General features: G+C 38.5%; 1 protein-coding gene across 1 annotated transcript in view; it reads right to left on the reverse strand.

The window, feature by feature from the left end:
- Positions 1-20432, reverse strand: part of GANC (glucosidase alpha, neutral C) — a 77483-nt gene that overhangs the window by 30218 nt on the left and 26833 nt on the right. The window contains exons 6-12 of the mRNA XM_077764603.1: positions 17642-17687; positions 13327-13393; positions 11795-11891; positions 10198-10378; positions 9837-9990; positions 3476-3711; positions 227-353 (exon numbers count right to left, since the gene is read on the reverse strand). Coding sequence (XP_077620729.1) covers positions 227-353; positions 3476-3711; positions 9837-9990; positions 10198-10378; positions 11795-11891; positions 13327-13393; positions 17642-17687 — 908 coding nt within the window. The remainder of the gene's footprint in view (positions 1-226; positions 354-3475; positions 3712-9836; positions 9991-10197; positions 10379-11794; positions 11892-13326; positions 13394-17641; positions 17688-20432) is intronic.

Raw genomic sequence — 20432 nt, forward strand, 5'->3', positions numbered from 1 at the left:
TCTTGCCTGTTTTGTTTTTTTTTTCATTTATTCACTGATAAATATGTACAGAAAACACTGTACCAGGTGTTACGGAAGATACAAAAGATGGTAATACCATCTCTTTCTTAAAGGTGCTTATACTGTGTCAAGAGACATCCATAAGAAATGAGGGTGATGGCCATGCAATCTTTATTAATTGGGACTAAACAAGTAGAAATAATAAGTGTATAAAGTGCTATCTTACCAGGCCAGCATACCCCTTCAAAGTCTCCTCCTTCATGATTCCGCACAAAGAAACCCTGTTCTTTGGCCTCAGCATACACTGAGTAGTCAGGATCAATCTTGATGTGGGGGTCACTGATGACCACAAGCTGTCAGGACATAGAGGTTTGAAGAGCTCATCAGTTTCATAGGAGTTATATGTTGTTTTTTATGCTTTGCATCTTAGTTTTGGGATTCAAATTTTACTCAGAAATAACTACTAGTAATAAAATATTTAAGACACCGGTAAAACCCAGTAACTTTTCATGCTTACAGAAATCAAAACTAGGCCACTGTTCTTCTATAACTATTGTTTCCCAAACAATACATGTTCTCAAAATAGCAGTTATTAAGCTTCTGTCCGAAGTGCTGGTTGCTATATATAGAGGATTAAGTCGTCCCTGCTTCCTAGACATCTAGAAGTGAACACTGACAAAAACAAACATTAAAGAAAACAAGAGAATAACATGTTAAAAACAAAACCGCCCAAACCCAATGGTACAGTTATCTTTAGGAAGGAGGTTTGAGAAGAGCTGTTCTCACAGCTCTGTGTCTCTAGGATCTCTAATACCATCACCTCCTACGCTAGGGCCTCAAAACCCTTTATTTGGCTAGAACAACCGTGTCATCATCCTTCCTCAAATCTATTCTGCACAATGAAGTTTAATTCTCCATTGCTCAAAAACTTTTAATTGTAGTAAAATATAAATAACAAAATTTGCTTATTAACCAATTTTAAGGGTATAAGTACATACACAGTGTTGTACAATGTCCAGAAACCTTCCCATCTTGTAAACCTGAAACTCTGTACCCATTAAAAACAAATTCCCTCCTCTGTCCAGCCCTGGGCAACTGCCATTGCTCTTTCCATCTCTATGATTTTGACTGCTGTGGGTATTACAGACGGATGAAATCATATAGTATTCACCTTTTTTTGTGACTGCCTATTTCACTTATCATTATGTCCTGAAGGTTCATCCATGTTGTAGCATGTATCGGAATTTCCTTCCTTTTTAGGGGTGAATAGTATTCCATTGCATGTATTTACCACATTTTGTTTACCCAGTCATCTGCTGATGGACACTTGGATTGCTTTCATTTTAAGTTATTGTGAATAGTTCTGATATGAGCATGGGCATATACATTTCTGCTCAAGTACCTGCTTTCAATTTCTTTCAATATATACCCATAAGTGGGGTTCCTGGATCATATGGTAATTGTATTTTTAATTTTTTGAGGAACTGCCAAAGTGTTTTCTGTAGCGGTTGCAACATTTTACAGTTATTTTCCACTGTAAGTGTTCGTGTTTCTGTACCTCTTTACTTGCTATTTTCTGGTTTTTAATAGTAGCCATCCTAATGATAAGCGGCGGTATCTCATTGTGGTTTTGTTTGCATTTTCCTAATGATTAGTGATGTTAAGCGTCTTTTCATGTGCTTGTTGACTATTTGCATATCTTCTTTGAAGAATTGTCTATCAAGTCCTTTTTCCAATTTTTAATTGGGTTGTTTGCTTTTTGGTTGTTGAGTTGTGGGTGTTCTTCATATATTCTTCATACTAACCTCTTATTCACAAACTTTTAATGTCTCCAAATGTATACAAAGCAGTCTACACACAAGGGCAGATTTCCTACTACTCAAACCTTGCACATGCCTTGTTTTCTTGCCAAACCAACCTGTATACTGTTTTCCAAACACCACTGTGGGCTTTAGCCTCTGGCTGCACTGCTTCCTCCCTCCCCATTTCTCAGTTAGTTAGTCATTCTTCCGGGCTCATCTAAAATGCACAAAGCCCAACCTGAATCTAGCTGGATGCAATCTTCTCTTAGTCCACTCCTGACCTTGACCTTTCTTTTGCTGTTGTAGTATTGCCCTACATTGTGGTGGTTGTATACTTTCCTTTCCCCCCACTCACTGCAAGATCCCAAGCAGCTCATCTTTGCATTCCCTTCATCTTTAGCACAGTATTTTGAACATCTGATGGCTTCAATAAATAGCTATTCAGTAAATAAATATTCAATAAATAGAATAACATGGGGTTCTGGAGTCAGGCAGATCAGAGTTCAGATTCTTGCCCTACTACTTATTTATTATGTGCCTTTGTGCAAAATATAAAACTACTCTAAGCCTCAGTTTCTTCTTCTGAAAAATGGGTTAACAAGATCTACCTCATAATTTTGTGATCACTGTATAGAATAATTTGTTCTATCAAACTCTGTGGCTCATAGTAAGTGCTTGCCAAATGGTAGCTATTAATTAACTGGGAAATTAGGAGTTAACAGGATTGGCTCTGGTCACCTGTGCAAGGCCTGGGGCTCAAAGGAATGGATTGAAAAGACAACTTTAATCTTGAGGAGAGGGACGGCAAGGGATCCATTTATATGAAACATCTAGGGTTCTCCCCCTTTTCCTTTCAATTTTTTTCCCTCTCCCTCCTTCTATTCATCATTGCTGTTACCACCACCCCAACCCTGTATTACATATATTCCAGTGTCTTTCTTCCCCTCTCCATTTTCTATTTTAGTTTGTTCCTTGGCCAGATTGACAGGTGGAGTCCATCAGGGAAGCATTCAGGAAAAATGGTGTAATGAAGAATCTGACTCCATTTTTGATGGACTATTAAGAGCTTTCTAACCCCACCACTCCTCTTTACCCTTCTGCCCACATCTGACAAAGAAAGCCCTAATGCTCCCTGCTTGGGTACCAGCAGGAAGTTCAAACCACACAAGGCCCGGGTGAGGAATCCTCACCCCAGTCCAAACCTCCAACCACCACAAAAACTGAGCTGTCTCTATTCCTAGCTCTCTCAAGACATCTTGAGACCAGCCTGGGAACCAGCCCTGCTCCCCCAAGAGTGCTTATGTGACTACCCTTTTCAGACCCTCTTGGTGTCAATGTGATGTCCTCAATCTCGAGATTGATATTGACATCAGAACCAAATTACGCTGTTGGGGTGTCTATCACATCACTACAGGATGGCCACAACAAATGAGACTGAATGCTAGGCCCCTTTATCCTGCAGGGATCTCCACACCTAAGTCAGGAACGGATGGTGTGACCATCTTTCCACCATTGTTTTCCTGTTATCACAGTTACAATTACACTTGAAGGTACTATTTCCATGGCCATTTTTTATCAGATGGCTCTCCTCTACCAATGTGCCAATGCAAGTTTTAAATATTTAAAAAATATGCTTGGTAATGAAAAGGTTTCAAAGTGTCAGCTTACTTTACCTTCCGTTTTTTGTTTTTAAGCAGCTCTTGCATCCTTTTGGGGTTTGGGAATCTTTTCTTGTCCCAGGTGAAGTATCTTTTGCCCTCGGTATGCTCTATGTCCAGCCACATGACATCATAAGGAATGTCATGTTCATCAAATCCTGCATCCACTGCTTTTACATCCTGCTCATCCTCATAGTTCCAGCGGCACTGATGGTACCCCAGGGAGAAGAGAGGGGGCATGGCTTGTGTGCCTGAAAGTGGAAGATGACAACTGAGCCAGCTATCATTATCAAATGATAATTACACATTTGATAAACATTTCCTGAATGTCTACAGGGTCTAAGCACTGAGCTTGGTACTTAGAATATCAAGGAGAAGAAAACATCATCTTTACCTTCAAGAAAGTGATAATTTGGCTGATGAGGTACATACATTATCTGCTCTGCTCTGAGGTATAACTGCTGTGTTAAAGGTACCAGCCTAGTGTTATGGGAATACAGAGGGGTAATATTGCCTGCAGTAAGTGTGGAGACTTGAAAGGCTTCACAGAGGTAGTAACACTTGGTTTTGGACCTTGAAGAAGAAGTAGGAGGAATCTAGCAGAGAGATGCATAGAGCATTGAGGCACAGGGAATGGAAAAGGCAGAGTCAGAGGACTGCATGATAAGCTTAGGGAAACATAAATAATCCAGGGTGGTTACATTGTGAGAGAGACAAGTAGAAGACGAAACTGGAGAGAGTCAGTTCGTAAGGGTCCCTGGAGTTCAGGCTAGGAATTCTAAATCTTCTCTTATGGGAAGTCATCAGAAGTTTGGTTAGATGTGACCTTAGCATAATTATGTTTTAGAAAAATTAGGGAGCAATGTTGAGACTGAATAAAAGGGAAGGAGATTAAAGGCAGGAAAAACTATCAATTACTATCAAAACATTCACTGATAATATGGCTGACTTCTGGTCAACCACTTCTCTTTCTTCTCCTAAAGTCCCACTAAAATCAGAGTAAAGGGGAAAAAATAAAGCCATAAGAACAAAAAGAACAGAAGAGGAGTAATTTCAACAAAAGTTTGGAAAGTGGGGGACAGGGGAGGGGTGGTAACTATTGAGCAAAGTGAGGGAGGCCCTCACCAGAGTACTCATGAGGGGGATATTGATGAGAACGGCTCATCCCTGCTCTCAGAAAACTCTCAGAAAGGAGATCCTCCCCACCTTCCACCCCCACAAATAGAGTGCTTCAAGGCAGAACCTTATTGAAAGCCTCCAAGATTAGAAAGACCCACATAGAGAAACAGAATGAAAGGATCTTTGAGAAAACAGGGACAATACAATGAACCAAAGTAAACATCAATATATTATCATTAGTATCTTCAGGGAGATAAGAAAAGATACTGAAATAAGATTAGTGTAACATATTGGAATGTTTGCACGTATAGGAGGATTAAGAGGAATTTAATGGAGGACCGTGGGGGAGGAGAAGGGGGGAAATAGGAGGGAGAGGGAGAGGGGCAAATCACGAGAGACTCTTGAATGTTGAGAACAAACTGACGACTGATGCGTATGGGGGGGAGGGGAAGGGGGGTGATGGGCATGGAGGAGGGCACTTGTGGGGATGAGCACTGGGTGTTATATGGAAACCAACTTGACAATAAACTATTAAAAAAGGAAAAAAGATATTGGAAATAAAGAATAATCAGAGGAAAAGAAAGAGTATGAAGAAATTAGAAATACAGCATAAATGGAAGGTCAAATTCCACTATGAGTGAAATCCTACGATATCTTTCTCTGACTTATTTCACTTAGCATAATACCCTCCATTTCCATCCATGTTATTGCAAATGGCAACATTTCATTCTTTCTCATCTCTGAATAGTATTCTATTGTAAGTGTATACCCCATCTTCTTGATCCATTCACCAGTTGATGGACATTTCAGCTCTTTCCCTACTTTGGCTATTGTTGATAGCTCTGCTACAAACATTGGGGTGTAGGTGCCCGTTCGAATCAGCATTTTTGTATCTTTTGGATAAATTCCTAGTAGTGCAAATGCTGGGTCATAGGGAGAAATAATTTTCTTCTTTAAAAGAATATTTATTTTGGAAGAAAGAAAGTGTGTGTGTGGGGAGGGATGGGGTGGGGCACAAAGTGGAGAGAGAGACAGAGAGAGAGAGAGAGAGAGAGAATCCCAAGCAGGCTCCAGGCTGTCAGTGTGGGGCTTGGGCTCACAAACTGAGATCAAGACCTGAGCTGAAATCAAAAGTCAGATGCTTAACCCACTAAGCCCCCCACCAAGAAATAATTTTCAATCTAGTCAAATTATCAAGAGTGAAGGTAGAAAGGAAGATGTTGTACCTTAAAGGCGTACTTTCTTAGGAATCTACCAGGAGATGTTACAAACAAAACCCAAAAGTAATAACATAATAGACCACAAAAAAGAAAAACATGGAACCCAAGAGAGGAGGGATCGAACACCAGAAAATAGTAAACAAAGATTCAAGGATGACAGCTGTGCAGGGAGCCTAGAGAGCAACACCATAGAAGGGGGGAGGACAGAGAGAGCTGGGAGAGAAGTCTACAGTGAGAAAAGTTGGATGGATAAAGTATCTGACCCCCTTGAGCATCTGACAAGTATAAACACTAAATATTGATTTAACTAAAAATTATGATATAATAAAATTGGGAGAGAAGATGGGGGGTGTTGTTAAGTCCTCATCAGGAGTCAGCAGGTAGTCTATAAACTTAAAACTTGGATTTCCTTGAACATGGTGGCAGACCCACTGTGTTTGAAAGCATCCTCCTATAAACCAGGCTTATGCTCCATAATAATAATGTTATTTCAACAATGTTGAAAGGGGCTATAAGTGGGCCTTGACAGTACTTATTCCTATATGTGTGTCTTTGCATATCCATAAATTTTTGTTTTTTCTCCCACCAAAGTTGGAATCAAATTCCCTTGAACATGGGCTGGACCCAGGAACTTTAAACAACAGAATGCATCAGAAGCGATGCTACATTACTTTTATTTTTAACAGATTTATTGAGATGTAACTCACATACCATACAATTCACCAACTTCAAGCATACAATTCAATTTTTAGGGGGTATTATTATATTACCATTTTGAAAAAACTGTGGCAAAAGAGAACATAAAAGTTGCCATTTTAACCATTTTAAAGTGTACAATTCAGTGGCATTAATTATATTCACAATATAGTATAAACATTACCACTAGCTATTTCCAAAACTTTTATATCACCTCATATAGAAACTTTAACCATTAAGCCATAGCTTTCTAATACCCATCCCACCCTCCAGCTTCTGGTAACTGTTAATCTACTTTTTGTCTCTATGAATTTGCCTATTGTAGGTACTTCATGTAAGTAGAATCATACACTATTTGTCCTTTTGTGTCTGGCTTACTTCATTTGAATAATGTTCTGAAGGTTCATCCATGCTGCAGCATGTATCTGGATGTCATCCCTTGTTAAGTGAATAATATTCCATTTTATGTATTTAACACATTTTGTTTATCCACTCATCTTTGATGGGTACTTGTTTCCATCTTTTAGCTATTGTGAATAGTGCTGCAATGATTATTGGCATACAAGTATCCCTCCAAGTCTTTGCTTTCACTCATCTAGAGTGTTCTGCAGAAGAACAAAACCAACAGGATATGTGTATGTCTGTATATATTTCTACATTTACAGGGAGAATGATTTTAAGAACTGATTTATATGATTGCAGGGGCTGGCAACTCTGAATTCTCAGGGCAAACTGGCAGACCAAAGACCCAGGGAAGGGGCAGCTTACGAATGAAGGCAGTCTGGAGACAGATTCTCCTTAGAGAGCCTCGGTCCTTTTCTCTTAAGGTTTTCAACTGACTGGATGAAGGCCACCCACATTATGGAGAGTAGTCTGCTTTATTCAAATTCTACCATTTAACTAAGAGTACTGACAGAATAATCTCGTCTAAAAAATACCTTTACAGTGACATCTAGACTAATGTCTAACCAGATATCTGGGTACTGTGACCTAGACAAGTTGACATATTAAATGCTATGCTTAGCTCTTTGATGAAATGCTGAATTGTTTCCACAGCAGCCAAACCATTTTATGTTCCCACCAGCAGTGTATGAGGTTCCAGTTTCTCCACATTCTCACCAATACTTACTATTTTCTATTTAAAAAATTTAGCCATCCTCATGAGTATGAAGTAGTATCTCATTGTGGTTTTAGTTTTCATTTTCCTAATGACTAATGATGTTGATAAACTTTTCACATACTTGTTAACCCACTTGTAGATCTTTAGAAAACTGTCTATTCAAGTCCTTTGCCCATTTTAGAACTGAGTTATCTTTTCGTTGTATAGTTGTAAGCGTTCTTTATATATTCTATATACTAGACTCTTATCAAATGCAAATATTTTCCCCCATCTTGTATATTGCCTTTCACTTTCTTGATAATGTTCTTTGATGCACAAGGGTTTTTAATTTTAATGAAGCCAAACTTATTTTTTCTTTCTGTTACTCATGATTTTGGTGTCTTTTCTAAGAATCTGTTGCCAAATCCAAGGTCATGTTGGTGTGCCCCTGTTTTCTTCTAAGAGTTTTATGGCTTTAGCTCTTATACTCATGTTGTTGATCCATTTTGAGTGTGTGTGTGTGCGTGTGTGTGCGCACGTGCGTGTGTGGTGTTAGATAGGGTTCCAAATTCATCCTTTTGCATGTGTCTATACAACTGTCCCAGTACCATATGTTTAAGAGATTATTCTTTCCCCAATAAATGTCTTGAATGTCTTTTGAAATCAATTGTCCAGAGATGTATGAGTTTATTTCTGGATTTCCAATTCTATTCCACTGGTCTATATGTCTGTCCTTATGCCAGTACCACATTGTTTGGATTACTTTATAGTAAGTCATGAAATTGGGAAGTATAAGTCTTCCAACTCCCCCCTCTTCCACCAGGATTGTTTGGCTATTCAGGGCCCCTGGCAATTCCATATGAATTTGTAGATCAGCTTTCCTACTTCTTCAAAAAAATGATTACTGGAATTTTGGTAGGGATTGCAGTGAATCTGTACATTGCTTTTGGTAGTATTGTCATCTTGACAATATTAAGATTTCCAATCCATGAACACAGGATGTCTTTCCATTTATTTAGGCCTCTTTATTTCTTTCAGGAATGTTTTATAGTTTTCAGTGTACAAGTCTTTCACTTCCTTGGTTAAATTTATTCCTGGTAGTTTATTCTTTTGGACGTTACTGGAAATGTAATTGTTTTCTAAATTTCTTTTTTAGATTATTCATTGCTGGTATATAAAAACACAACTGATTTTGTGTGTTGATCATGTACCCTACAACTTTAGTGAATTTCTTTATTAGCTCTAGTAGTTTTTTGTGGATTCTATGGGATTCTTTCTCTCTTTTTTTTTCCAACTTTTTTTAATGTTTTATTTTTATTTTTAAGAGAGAGAGAAAGAAAGAGCACTAGTGGAGGAGGCGCAAAGAGAGAGGGAGACACAGAATCTGAAGCAGGTTTCAGACTGTGAGCTGTCGGCACAGAGCTCAATGCAGGGCTTGAACTCACAACCATGAGATCATGACCAAAGCTGAAGTCAGACACGTAACGGACTGAGCCACCCAGGCACCCCTATTCTTTGGGATTTTTTAACATGTTGGATCACATCATCTGTGAATAGAAATAATTTTACTTCTTCCTTTCCAGTTTGGATACCTTTTATTTCTTTTTCTTGCCTGACTTCTCTGGCTGAAACTTCGAGTACAATGTTCAGTAGCAATGGTGAAAGTGGGCAGCTTTGTCTTGTTTATGATCTTTGGGGAAAGCTTGCAGTCTTTTACCACTAAATTGGGTGTTAGCTGTGGATTTTTCATAAATGTCTATTATCATGTTGAGGAACTTTCCTTCCATTCCTAGCCTTATGAGAGGTTTTGTCATGAAATAGTGTTGAATTTTGTCAAATGCTTTTTCCACATCAACAAAGATGATCTTTTACACCTTTTCAAGATAAAATGCTTCAGTGCTAAAACTAGCGGTATATTTCAGTGAAGAAGAGAACATAGAAAAGTTCAGGTTGGGACACTGATCATCTGAGATAAAGGCAAAGAAAGCCCAGGGTTTAAAGTCTCTAAGGAAAGCATTAGGAGAGTATTAGGATTATAGAATGGAGAGTTTTAGCCCCAGTGCAACATTTTACCAAGCTGAATGGGATGAAAGTGAGAGGTGAAATGCCTGCTTCTTGAAAAGCTTGGGTAAATTGTTTATAAATTCTATACAGTGTACACCAAATAATAACTTAAAATGATGACACATGCAATAGAAGAAATATAATAAAACAAGAAGCTGTTACTTCCACATGCAAGTACCTGTAAGGTATGAGTACTGCTTGAAGATGTCAAAAGGTGTAGGTCCTGTCAGCAGAAAAACATCAATGATTCCACTCTCTGACATCCAATGCACATCAGTTCGAGATAGGACCTTCTGTTTAGCTGCAACGGGGCCCATCTGGGTCAGTGTGTACTAGAAAAAGAATGGAATGAAGGTCTGAAAAATTTCCTTCTAGTGTACAATACTCATCCATATGTAAGTAACAGGGACATATTGTTAACTTTGATTACACTGCAAAGATTTTGGTGGCAGATAATTGCCACTAAAAGCCCAAAGCTATACTATACTAGTTCTCCTTCTTTTGTAAGTATGACATGTAGCCATGATCCATAAGCTCACCTTTACTGCAGGCTCTGTATTGATCTCCACTAGTGTTTCTGAGGCATTCAGCCAAAAAATGCCAACAGTCCTGCCTAGCTTGTGGGCCAGGAGATAAGGCACTGAACCGTAAATGCCCATTTTGTCATGTATTTTATATCCATAGACATCCAGGTTATAAAGACGGTAAGCATCACCATCACTGAAACACACAAAGATGGGACTATCATCAATTACAGTCACAAATACATTATTAATGAATAGTATAGCTCCACCTTCCCCTGCAAACACTTGAGTCCTATGCATCTTTCAAGGCTCTACTCTTAACGCTTTCCTGACCCAACCAGGGTTAATGTTATTCTTCTCCTTTGATTCCTTTGGCATCCCCTCCTGTGACAACAGGCATGCATGGTCTCATATCTTAGATATCTTTTCTTTCTTTTCCTTTTTTTTTTTTTTTTTAATTTTGAGAGAGACAGGGAGAGCATAAGCAGGGGAGGGGCAGAGAGAGGGAGAGAGAGAATCCCAACAAACACATGAACTGTGAGATCATGACCTGAGCTGAAACCAGGAGTTGGGTACTTAACCAACTGAGCCACCTGGGCACCCCTTAGATACCTTTTCTGAATATCTCTTGTGAGGACTGTTTCCTGCGAATCCTCCACAATAGCAAGCACAAAGTAAATATCATTGGCAAATTGTGTGAGTAGTTCTCTGCTGCTAAAACAAAACGACAGATAGTGTCCTGACCTGCTTCCACAGTGCTGAGTAGGGAAAGATGGGGAGCTGAATTGGGGTGGGAAGCATAGAGCTTGGCTTGGTGTGCGAGCAGCATAGTTTCTGATTCACTTGTTTCTATGCCCGACTGTTGTGGAAACAGCATCTGAACCCAGCAAACTTGATCAGATTCTGCTTCTCTTTGGTTTTGCTTCCTTAGTCTAATGCCTCTGGCAATTACTTGTCAATAGTGGTAGTTTGAAATGATCTCCCTAAGGGAATCAAAGGTGACATGAGATGCCACAATGTTTCTTATTGTTTAATGTTTTATTATTTTTGAGAGAGAAGAGAGCACAAGCGGGGGGGGGGGGGGGGGGGGGGGGGGGGCCCAGGCGGNAGACTGAAGAGAGGCAGGGGGGGGGGGGGGGGGGGCAGAGGAGTCAGGTCCTGCACTGACAGCAGCGATCATGACGTGAGCTGAAGTTGGACACTCAACTGAGTCACCCAAGCGCCCCAAGATGCCACAATTTTTCATTCTCTGGCTCAGCCCTTTTTGGGTAAAAACCTTTTTCTAGGTCATAATTTTCACCATGTATTCTCCCAAGTTCCACAGAAAGGCCTAGAGAGGTTAAAGCAAAACCCAGGGAGGTGGTGTGATGAAGCTCTCCTACTTCAACCGTAACAGTTCCATATTCTTATTTCCTCTGTATATTTTTAGGTTCAGAATTACAGTTTTTATAATTCTCAATTTTTTGCCAAAAATAAAAATTGAAAACCACTGCTCACAGAGGACAAGGCCAGGCACATTTTGGCCCAGGCTCAGATATCTCACATATTTTCTCTTCAGACTTTTATAGTCCAGTCCAAAAACCTTTCATAAGGATTTTTGCTTTCACTTTACCCAGTGTTTTTAAGTTGGTGTGATTCTGCATGTTGTGGGATCCCGTAGAGATGCTCAAATCCATGTAAGGAGAAATCCAAACCAATGGAGGCAGGACCTGTAGGGACCAGGATATTGAGTTTTGTTTCTTCTTAATGGGACAATCATTTAAGGAAATTCAGTTACTTATGCATAAAGCAAGATGACTAGACTAGGGATTGAGAGACCTGAACTTGCCCTGGTCAATCAGTAAATCATTCGTGCGCCCTTTTTGTAAGATGTTACATTTAGGTACTGTGGGGATACAAACATGCACAAGGCAAAGTTCTGGTCACTTGTTAGTGTTTCTTCAGCTATGTGCTTGAAGCTTTCTGTGTCCTCAATTACAGTAAATCTCTTTTTGATCTGTAAAATATACCAAGGAAGTTTTAGATTTTTTTTCCTAATCTAACATTTCCTAAAATGTACTGCATGCTTCTTTGCATTAGGAAACAAAGGATACTGAGCAATTTTAATCTTCACTAGATGAAAGACTGGGTGTCTTCCACCTGTTTATTCTTACTGCATACAGGGACTGTAATGTCAAGAGCATCAGGAGGATCTTTCCTGGCTCCTCAAAATATCCCTTCCCTATGCTGTAGATATATGCTTTTTTTTTTTTTTTAAACCAAAGACAAAGTCCTTTATTTGACAATTATTTTAGAAATATGGGGAAAATGCAAGTAACTAAGAGAGATAACAGACTTAAATTCTCTCTTAGGTAAAAGTTTTGACGTCAAATGGTCGGTCCTTATTTAAAGGAATTTATGGAAAGTGGGTGCTATAGCAAAGGTAAAAAACATGATGATGTTACAGAAAGGAAAGCCTGATGGCTCCCCTACTTATATACTTTGGACACATTATCAACCCTGATCATTATACCAGGTTATAGATATAGATGCTAGAACAGAAATTCTCAAGGAGTTAGGGAGGACCTGTTATCCTGCTGGGGAGGAAGGAGGAAGGAGGAAAGTGAGTACTTCTTCTAACTATATAAGCCCCAGATACCTGAACCATATATTCAAAAGAGACAAACTTCACCTCCCACCACACACACCACATCACTAAGTCTAGTGAAAACTTTCACAGATGGGTATATGATACTTGTGTGAATGATGGGGAGGCTTGGAAAAGGTGGAGAACCAATGGCTTGGAATGTTGGAGCTAATGAGCTTTAGAACTTAGTTTCTCATCACTTGACTATCATAAAAATGTAACGTGGGATTTGCAGCTGTCTATACACTGCGTAGTACCAGCAGTGTGCTGACCTAGGCCCTTAACATGAGACTATAAACTCCATGAGGCCTATATTTCTGTTACGTTCCCACCAAAGGTACATACTCACTATTTCTCTGTTGATAAACATTATTAAAGAATAGAGGACCCAAATCTGAGATTTATGTTCCCCTTACAGAAATCACGTGTTTAGGTGCCAAACTCAAGGGACTTTTAGGTGGCAACATTCAGCCATTTTGGCAAGATCTGCTTTAATACTACACCAGTTTCAATTTTACCATTAACTTTGACATCCACAAATTTTCCGAATTTCTCCTCCCACAAGCCTAGATCCTCTTGGTTTTCCTGGTGGCACAAAAAAGGAGCAAATTGAGTCATATGTTGCAACAAATGTGATTACCACAACAGTACATTTTGTTTGGATTATTTAAAAATGAGACTGAGAAAATGAGTCTTTTTTTATAAATTTTTTTTGATGTTTTATTTATTTCTGAGAGAGAGACAGACAGCATGAGCAGGGGAGGGTCAAAGAGAGAGGGAGACACAGAATCTGAAACAGGCTCTAGGCTCTGAGCTGGCTGTCAGCACAGAGCCCGATGTGGGGCTCGAACCCACGAACAGTAGTTGGATGCTGAACTGACTGAGCCACCCAGGTGCCCCGAGTCTATCTTTTAAAAGACCACTTTGTAGGGCGCCTGGGTGACTCAGTTGGTTAAGCATCTGACTTCAGCTTAGGTCATGATTTTGTGGTCTGTGGGTTTGAGCTCCGTATCGGGCTCTGTTCTGACAGCTTAGAGCGTGAAGCCTGCTTCAGATTCTGTGTTTTCCTCTCTCTCTGTCCCTCTACCTCTCCCCCTCTGTCTCTCAAATCTCTCTGTTTCTCAAAATTGGATAAATGTTAAAAGATCTGTTGTGATGTCACAATATTTAACAGATTTGATTTGTGTTCTACATAAATGCCAATAATCATCTTCCTTATGAACTGAAGCTGACATGAACATAATTTTTTATTGTGGTAGAATAGACCTAACATAAAATTTTCCATTTTAATTAATTATTTATTTTCCATTTTAACCATTTTATTTATTTATTTTTGAAGTACTCTGGACACCCAGTGTGGGGCTCGAACTCACAACTCTGAGATGAGGAATTACATGCTCTACTGACTGATCCAGCCAGCTGTGCTACCTCACCCCATCTTTTTTCATTTTTACCATTTTATTTTTTAATTAATTCTTTTTTTTTTTTTTTTGAGAGAGAGAGGGTACAACTGAGAGAGGTGCAGAGAGAAAGGGAGAGTTTGATAATCCCACAAGGGGCAGAGAGGGAGAGAGAGAGAAATGGGGCTCATCCAAAGTGTAGCTTAAGTTCACCCAAACAGGGCTCAAGCTCACCCGGTGTGGAGCTTGGATCAAATTCACAAATCATGAGATCATGACTTGAGCCTAAGTCTGAGGCTTAACTGACAGCCACCCAGGTACCCCTCATTTTTACCGTTTGAAAGTGACATTAGGTAAATTCACATTGTTGTGCAACTATTATCACCATCTATCTCCAGAACTTTTTTTTTTTAATNATCTCCAGAACTTTTACATCTTCCCAGACTGAACCTCCACACCCATTAAATAATGGCTCCCCATTTCTTCCTCCCCCAGCTCTTGACAAATGCCATTCTACTTCAGGTCTCTATGAATGTGACTACTGTAGATACATAGATTTCATATAACTAGAGTCATATAGTATTTGTCCCTTTGTGACTGCTTATTTCACCTAATATAATATCCTCAAGGTTCATCCGTTTTGTAGCATATGTCAGAATTTCCTTCTTTTTTTTTTTTACATTTATTTATTTTTGAGAAACAGAGTGAGACAGAGCATGAGCAGGGGAGGGGTAGAAAGAGGAGACACAGAATCTGAAGCAGGCTACAGGCTCTGAGCAAGCGTTCAGCACAGAGCCTGATGCGGGGCTTGAATTCATGAACCGTGATATCATAAGCCGAAGACAGAAACTTAACCGACTGAGCCACCTAGGTGCCCCAGAAGTTCCTTTCTTTTTAAGGTCAAATAACATTCCACTGTATGTATATATGCCATTTTGTGTGCACATTCATCTGTCCATGACTCTTAGGTTGCTGGACTGTTTTCACCTTTTGGCTACTGTGAATCATCATTCATAGTGATGCTTCTAAGAACACAAGTATACAAATATTTGCTTAAGTCCCTACTTTCCCTTTCAGATATATATCCATGAGTGAATTGCTGGATCATATTATAATTCTATGTAATTTTGAGGAACTGCCACACGGTTTGACATGAGTATCTTTACACAGGCCAAAATGATGTGAGATCACTTTGAAAAATGCAGTCTTGGGGCACCTGTGTGGCTCACTCAGTTAAGCGTCTGAGTTAGGCTCAGGTCATGTGGTTCATGGGTTCGAGCCCTGTGTTATGCTCTGTGCTGATAGCTGGGAGTTGGAGCGTGCTTCAGATTCTGTGTCTCCCTCTCTCTGTCCCTCCTCCGCTTGCTCTTTCTCTCTCATAAATAAATAAACATTAAAAAAAAATTTTTTTTAAAACAGTACCTAGGTGGCTCAGTCGGTTAAGTGTCCAACTTCGGCTTAGGTCATAATTTCAGTGCTCTGAGTTCAAGCCCCAGATCAGGCTGGGCTCTGTCCTGACAGCTCAGAGCCTGGAGCCTGCTCTGGATTCTGCCCCTGTCTCTCTGCCCCTCCCCTGCTCAAGCTCTTTCTCTCTCTCTCTCTCTCAAATATAAACATCAAAAAAAACAAAAAATATATAAAAAGAGAAAAATGCAGTCTTTACATAAGTAAGATCTTTTAAATCCTTTTTTCCCCACCTTGGAAACATGAGAAGCATAATATTGAGAATCACATAACTTAGGTCACAAAGCAAACATTTTGGCCAAGGTGGGTACTTGGCCACCCTGCTTCAATTAGCCCAACTACCTGAGAAGTTACACTGCTCAGGTTCACAATCTTTTGATGTAGAACCAAAAACTTTCCTGGCTTTATAAGTTTCCTTTCTCAGCTTTATGAGTTTCTTTCTTTCTCTCTGGCAGAGTGAAAAAGTTTTCTAAAAGTTGTATGTGTGCATGAAATGCATGTTTCTTTTTAAAAAATGAGCCCCTTGCCGACTTCTAGGTAGTTTCTTCATAATTATAAACTTCTATAAAGGAGCGTCTGTGTGTATGTACGTGTGCCTGTATCTGTGTTTAAATCACATCTGAATTCTTAACGTAGAGATTATTATCCTGGGGTCTGTGGATGGGCTTTGGAGTTTGTGAACTCTCTCAAACAGTATAAAAATTTTGTTCTACAGAGAAGGTTCGAAGCCTTCATCAGATTCTTGCTAGGGCATCTGTGAGGCAAAACCACTATTTAAGCTATCTAGTTAGAGGTTTCCCCACAGCTTATTTGACATATTGTCACAAAACTGTTGAATGCTATGTCTTTGTTGTCCTTCTCTATTTGGAAATGGAAAAAATATTCCCTCTCATATTCATCAGCATGGGTCAGTTCTCAAGAGGAAGAAGCATGTCCTTACTGCACTGGAAATACTTTTCACCATTCCTGGTTGCCGTACCTACTGTTGGGGATCCTTCAAAGATGCATGTGACTTTGGATGAAGAGAAGATTTCTGGAATGTCCATTTTCCAGAATTCAGCTAAAATAATCTTTTAACAACAGACGTCAGACTATAGTATCTCTGCTGCTTACAACTTTCCATAGTTTTCCTTTGCTCTTAGGTTAAAATTGAAAAAGGTTAACAAGACATTAAAAAAAAAAAAATGCCAGCATGGTAATGGGGGACTTTGATTTATTCGAGATACATCACCAATTCCTTGAACAGCACCTGGCATATAGTAAATACTCAACAATTATTTGTCTAGTAAAAATTATTATAAGACTTTCCACTGAATTGCTTCTGTCTATCTCTCTGGCCTTGTTACACAACACTGTTTCCTTTGCTTTTCTTTTTCCTGCTAAAAAGTATACATATATTTTATATTTCTTCAACTGTGCTCCTTCCTACCTCAAGGTCTTTGAATATGAAATTCCCTCTATCTGGAATATTCTTTTCCCACCTTTAGACTAACTGATGTATCTTCATGCACCAGTTTTAGCTGTTAAATCATTCCCTTCAGGAGGTCTTTCCTGACCCTCATCTTGGTCAAGTTCCTTGTTATATTCTCCTATAGCACTCTTTGGGAACACTCCTCATGCTTGTGCTTAGTCAGGGTCTGTCTTTCCCATTAGATTCTAAGATTCATGACGACAAGTTGAGATTTGTTTTATTCATGGCTGATTCTTCTTGCCTAGCATAATTTTTTGAGCTGGCACAAAAGCAGGCACTCAAGAATTACCTGTTTTATATATGAATGAACACATGAATAGACAAATGAATAAAAGAATCAATGAGACGATAAGGTGAGCAAGAGATAGGTGGTCCCATTTTTATGCAGTATTTATCAAGTACCCATTTGTGAGAGGAAGGGAAGAACAAGACCATTATATTGCACATAATGATGATGAAAGAGATTTAAAAAAAGATAAATTGCTCAATCTAGATTACCTGAGAAGCGTCAACTGATGTGTCCTCCTTATTTTCTTTGGTAGTTCTGTTTTAACATAAATAAAGTTGTTTTACTCAAGGGAAGACTAACAGAATTTTGTTCAATGATAAAGATTTTAATTTCTAACTTTTGAGACCCCCATAAAGTATGTCTTTTAACTTATTAAAATAATGTCATTACAAAAATAAGTTTATGAAACTGAAGAACATTTATGATGAACATTAATCCAATAACATGATTTGTTAAAATGTAATATATTTGAATTCTTATTAACCCTTAAAAAACCTTATCAGTTTTTATTTTACATGTAATACATAATACAGTATTTAAACAAAATATAAGCAAGCAAGGTAGAACACTGCTCCCCCCACTGGAATGTTACCCTCGTACAGGGCAACATAATGCACTGTCTTCCAAAATAATTGTAACAACTTAAATTGGCACAGTTGGGTTTGCCTGCTCACTTCTCCCCATTCTTAACAATACTGGACCTTATACATTTTAAAAATCTTTGGCAGTCTAAAATTTTAGAAAAGACAATACATTTTAACTTGAATTTCTTTCATTAATGATATAAACTACCTTTATATACATTAATGGCATTTCTATTTCTTCTGTGAATTGTCCATTCATCCTCATCATACATTAATTTTTAGTGTAAAATACAGTAGGCATATAGAAGAGTACATAAGTTCACAGATTAAAGAATAATACTAAAGTAACAACTATGAACCCACATAAGCAACAGAGATGACTTGCTCCTCTGGAATTCCTATGTGCTTCTCCTCAAATGTATCCTCCATTTCCTCCCTGTGCTCTTCAGGTAAGCACTTTAAACAATTTTGTGTGAAATCACTCCCTTGCTGTTTTTTATACTATTCCCACTAGTGTTTGAGTCCTCAAACAAATATTTGGCTTTGCCTTAAAATTTTTTATACAAATAGAGATGTATTATATATAGTCTTTCAGCATTAAAAAATTTTGATATTCTCATGTTAATATGTGTTGCTGCAGTTTGTATCACCCATTTTTTATTTGCCTGTTCTTCTTTTTCTTACTGATTTGTATAAGTTCTTCCTTATATCTGCATATTAATTTTTGAATTTTTACACATGTTAAAAATTTGTGGTGAAATTTAAGGCAACTAGTATGTTGCCATTTAGTTTTTTTATTTTATTAAAATTTTTTAATGTTTATTTTTGAGAGAGAGAGAGCACGAGCAGGGAAGGGGCAGAGAGAGAGAGTGAGACACAGAATCTGAAGCAGGATCCAGGCTTTGAGCTGTCAGCACAGAGCCTGATGCAGGGCTCAAATGCATGAACCATGAGATCGTGAGCTGAAGATGGACACTTAACTGATTCAGTTGAGCAGGTACCCCTGTTGCCTTGTAATTTTTTAAAAAATTATTAAATTGTAATTTTTTAGAGCAATTTTAGGTTCACAGCAAACCTAAGCAGAAAGTGTAGAGTTCTCGTATAACCAACTGTCCCTATGCACTCACAGTCTCCCCCCCGTCAAAATCCTGTACCACAGTGCTACATTTATTATAATCAATGAACCTGCACTGACCCATCATTATCACCCCAAGTCCATAGTTTATATTAGGGTTCATTCTTGGCATTGTACCTTCTATGGGTTTTGACAAATGTACAATAACATGTATCCACCACTGTAGTATCATACAGAGTAAGTCCACTGCCCTTAAAATCTGTGTTCTGCTTTGCTGTCCCTTTGGCTTCCTTAACCCCTGGAACCTACTAATCTTTTTACTATCTCCATAATTTTGCCTTTTCCAGAATTTTATATAGATGGAAACACAGAGTAAGTAGCCTTTTTCAGATTGGCTTCTTTCACTTAGCAACTTCCACTTGAGTTCCCTCCATGTCTTTTCATAGCTTGATAGTTGTTTTCTTTTAGGTACTGAATAATATTCTATTATCTGGATGTACCACAGTTTATTCATCTACTGAAGGACATCCTGATTGCTTCTAAGTTTTCACATTTATGAATAAAGGTGCTATAAACATCCATGTTCAGGTTTTTGTGTAGACATAGATTTCCTTTGGGTGAATAACAAGAAGCATGATTGCTGAATTATATGGTAAGAATATGTTTAGTTTTGTAAAAAATTATCAAACTGTCTTCCAAAGTGACTATATCCTTTTGCATCTCCAATAGCAATTAGTGTGAGTTCCTGTTCCATATCTTCCCCAGCATTTTGTTATCATTGTTCTGGATTTTGGTCATTCTACTAGATACATAATGGTTTCTTGTTTTAGTTTGCAATTTTTTAATGATGTATGATGTTGAACATCTTTTCTTATGCTTACTTGCCATCTGTTCATCTTTTTTGGTAAGGTTTCTGTTCAGCTCCTTTGCACACTTTTGAGTGTTCATTTTCTTCTTGTTGAATTTTAAGAGTTCTTTGTATATTTTGGATTGCAGACCTTTAGTTGATGTGTCTTTTGCAAATATTTCTTCCTAGTCTGTGGCTTGTCTTCTCATTTCCTTGACACTGTTTTTCACAGAGTAATAGTTTTTAATTTTTTAAATTTATTTTTATTATTTTTTTAAGTTTTTTTAAATTTTATTTTAGAGAGAGATAGAGCATGAGCCAGGGAGACGGGGAGAGAGGCGGGAGGGGGGGTGGAGAGAGATAGAGAGAGAGAGAGAGAGAGAGAGAGAGAGGGAATCTCAAGCAGGCTCCATGTTCAGTGTAGAGCTCAATGTGGGGCTCAATGAATGCCACGACCCTGGGATCATGAACTGAGCTGAAATCAGAAGTTGGAC

The sequence above is a fragment of the Crocuta crocuta genome, unplaced genomic scaffold, assembly GCF_008692635.1.
Source record: "Crocuta crocuta isolate KB4526 unplaced genomic scaffold, BGI_CrCroc_1.0 scaffold102, whole genome shotgun sequence".
Lineage (NCBI taxonomy): Eukaryota > Metazoa > Chordata > Mammalia > Carnivora > Hyaenidae > Crocuta > Crocuta crocuta.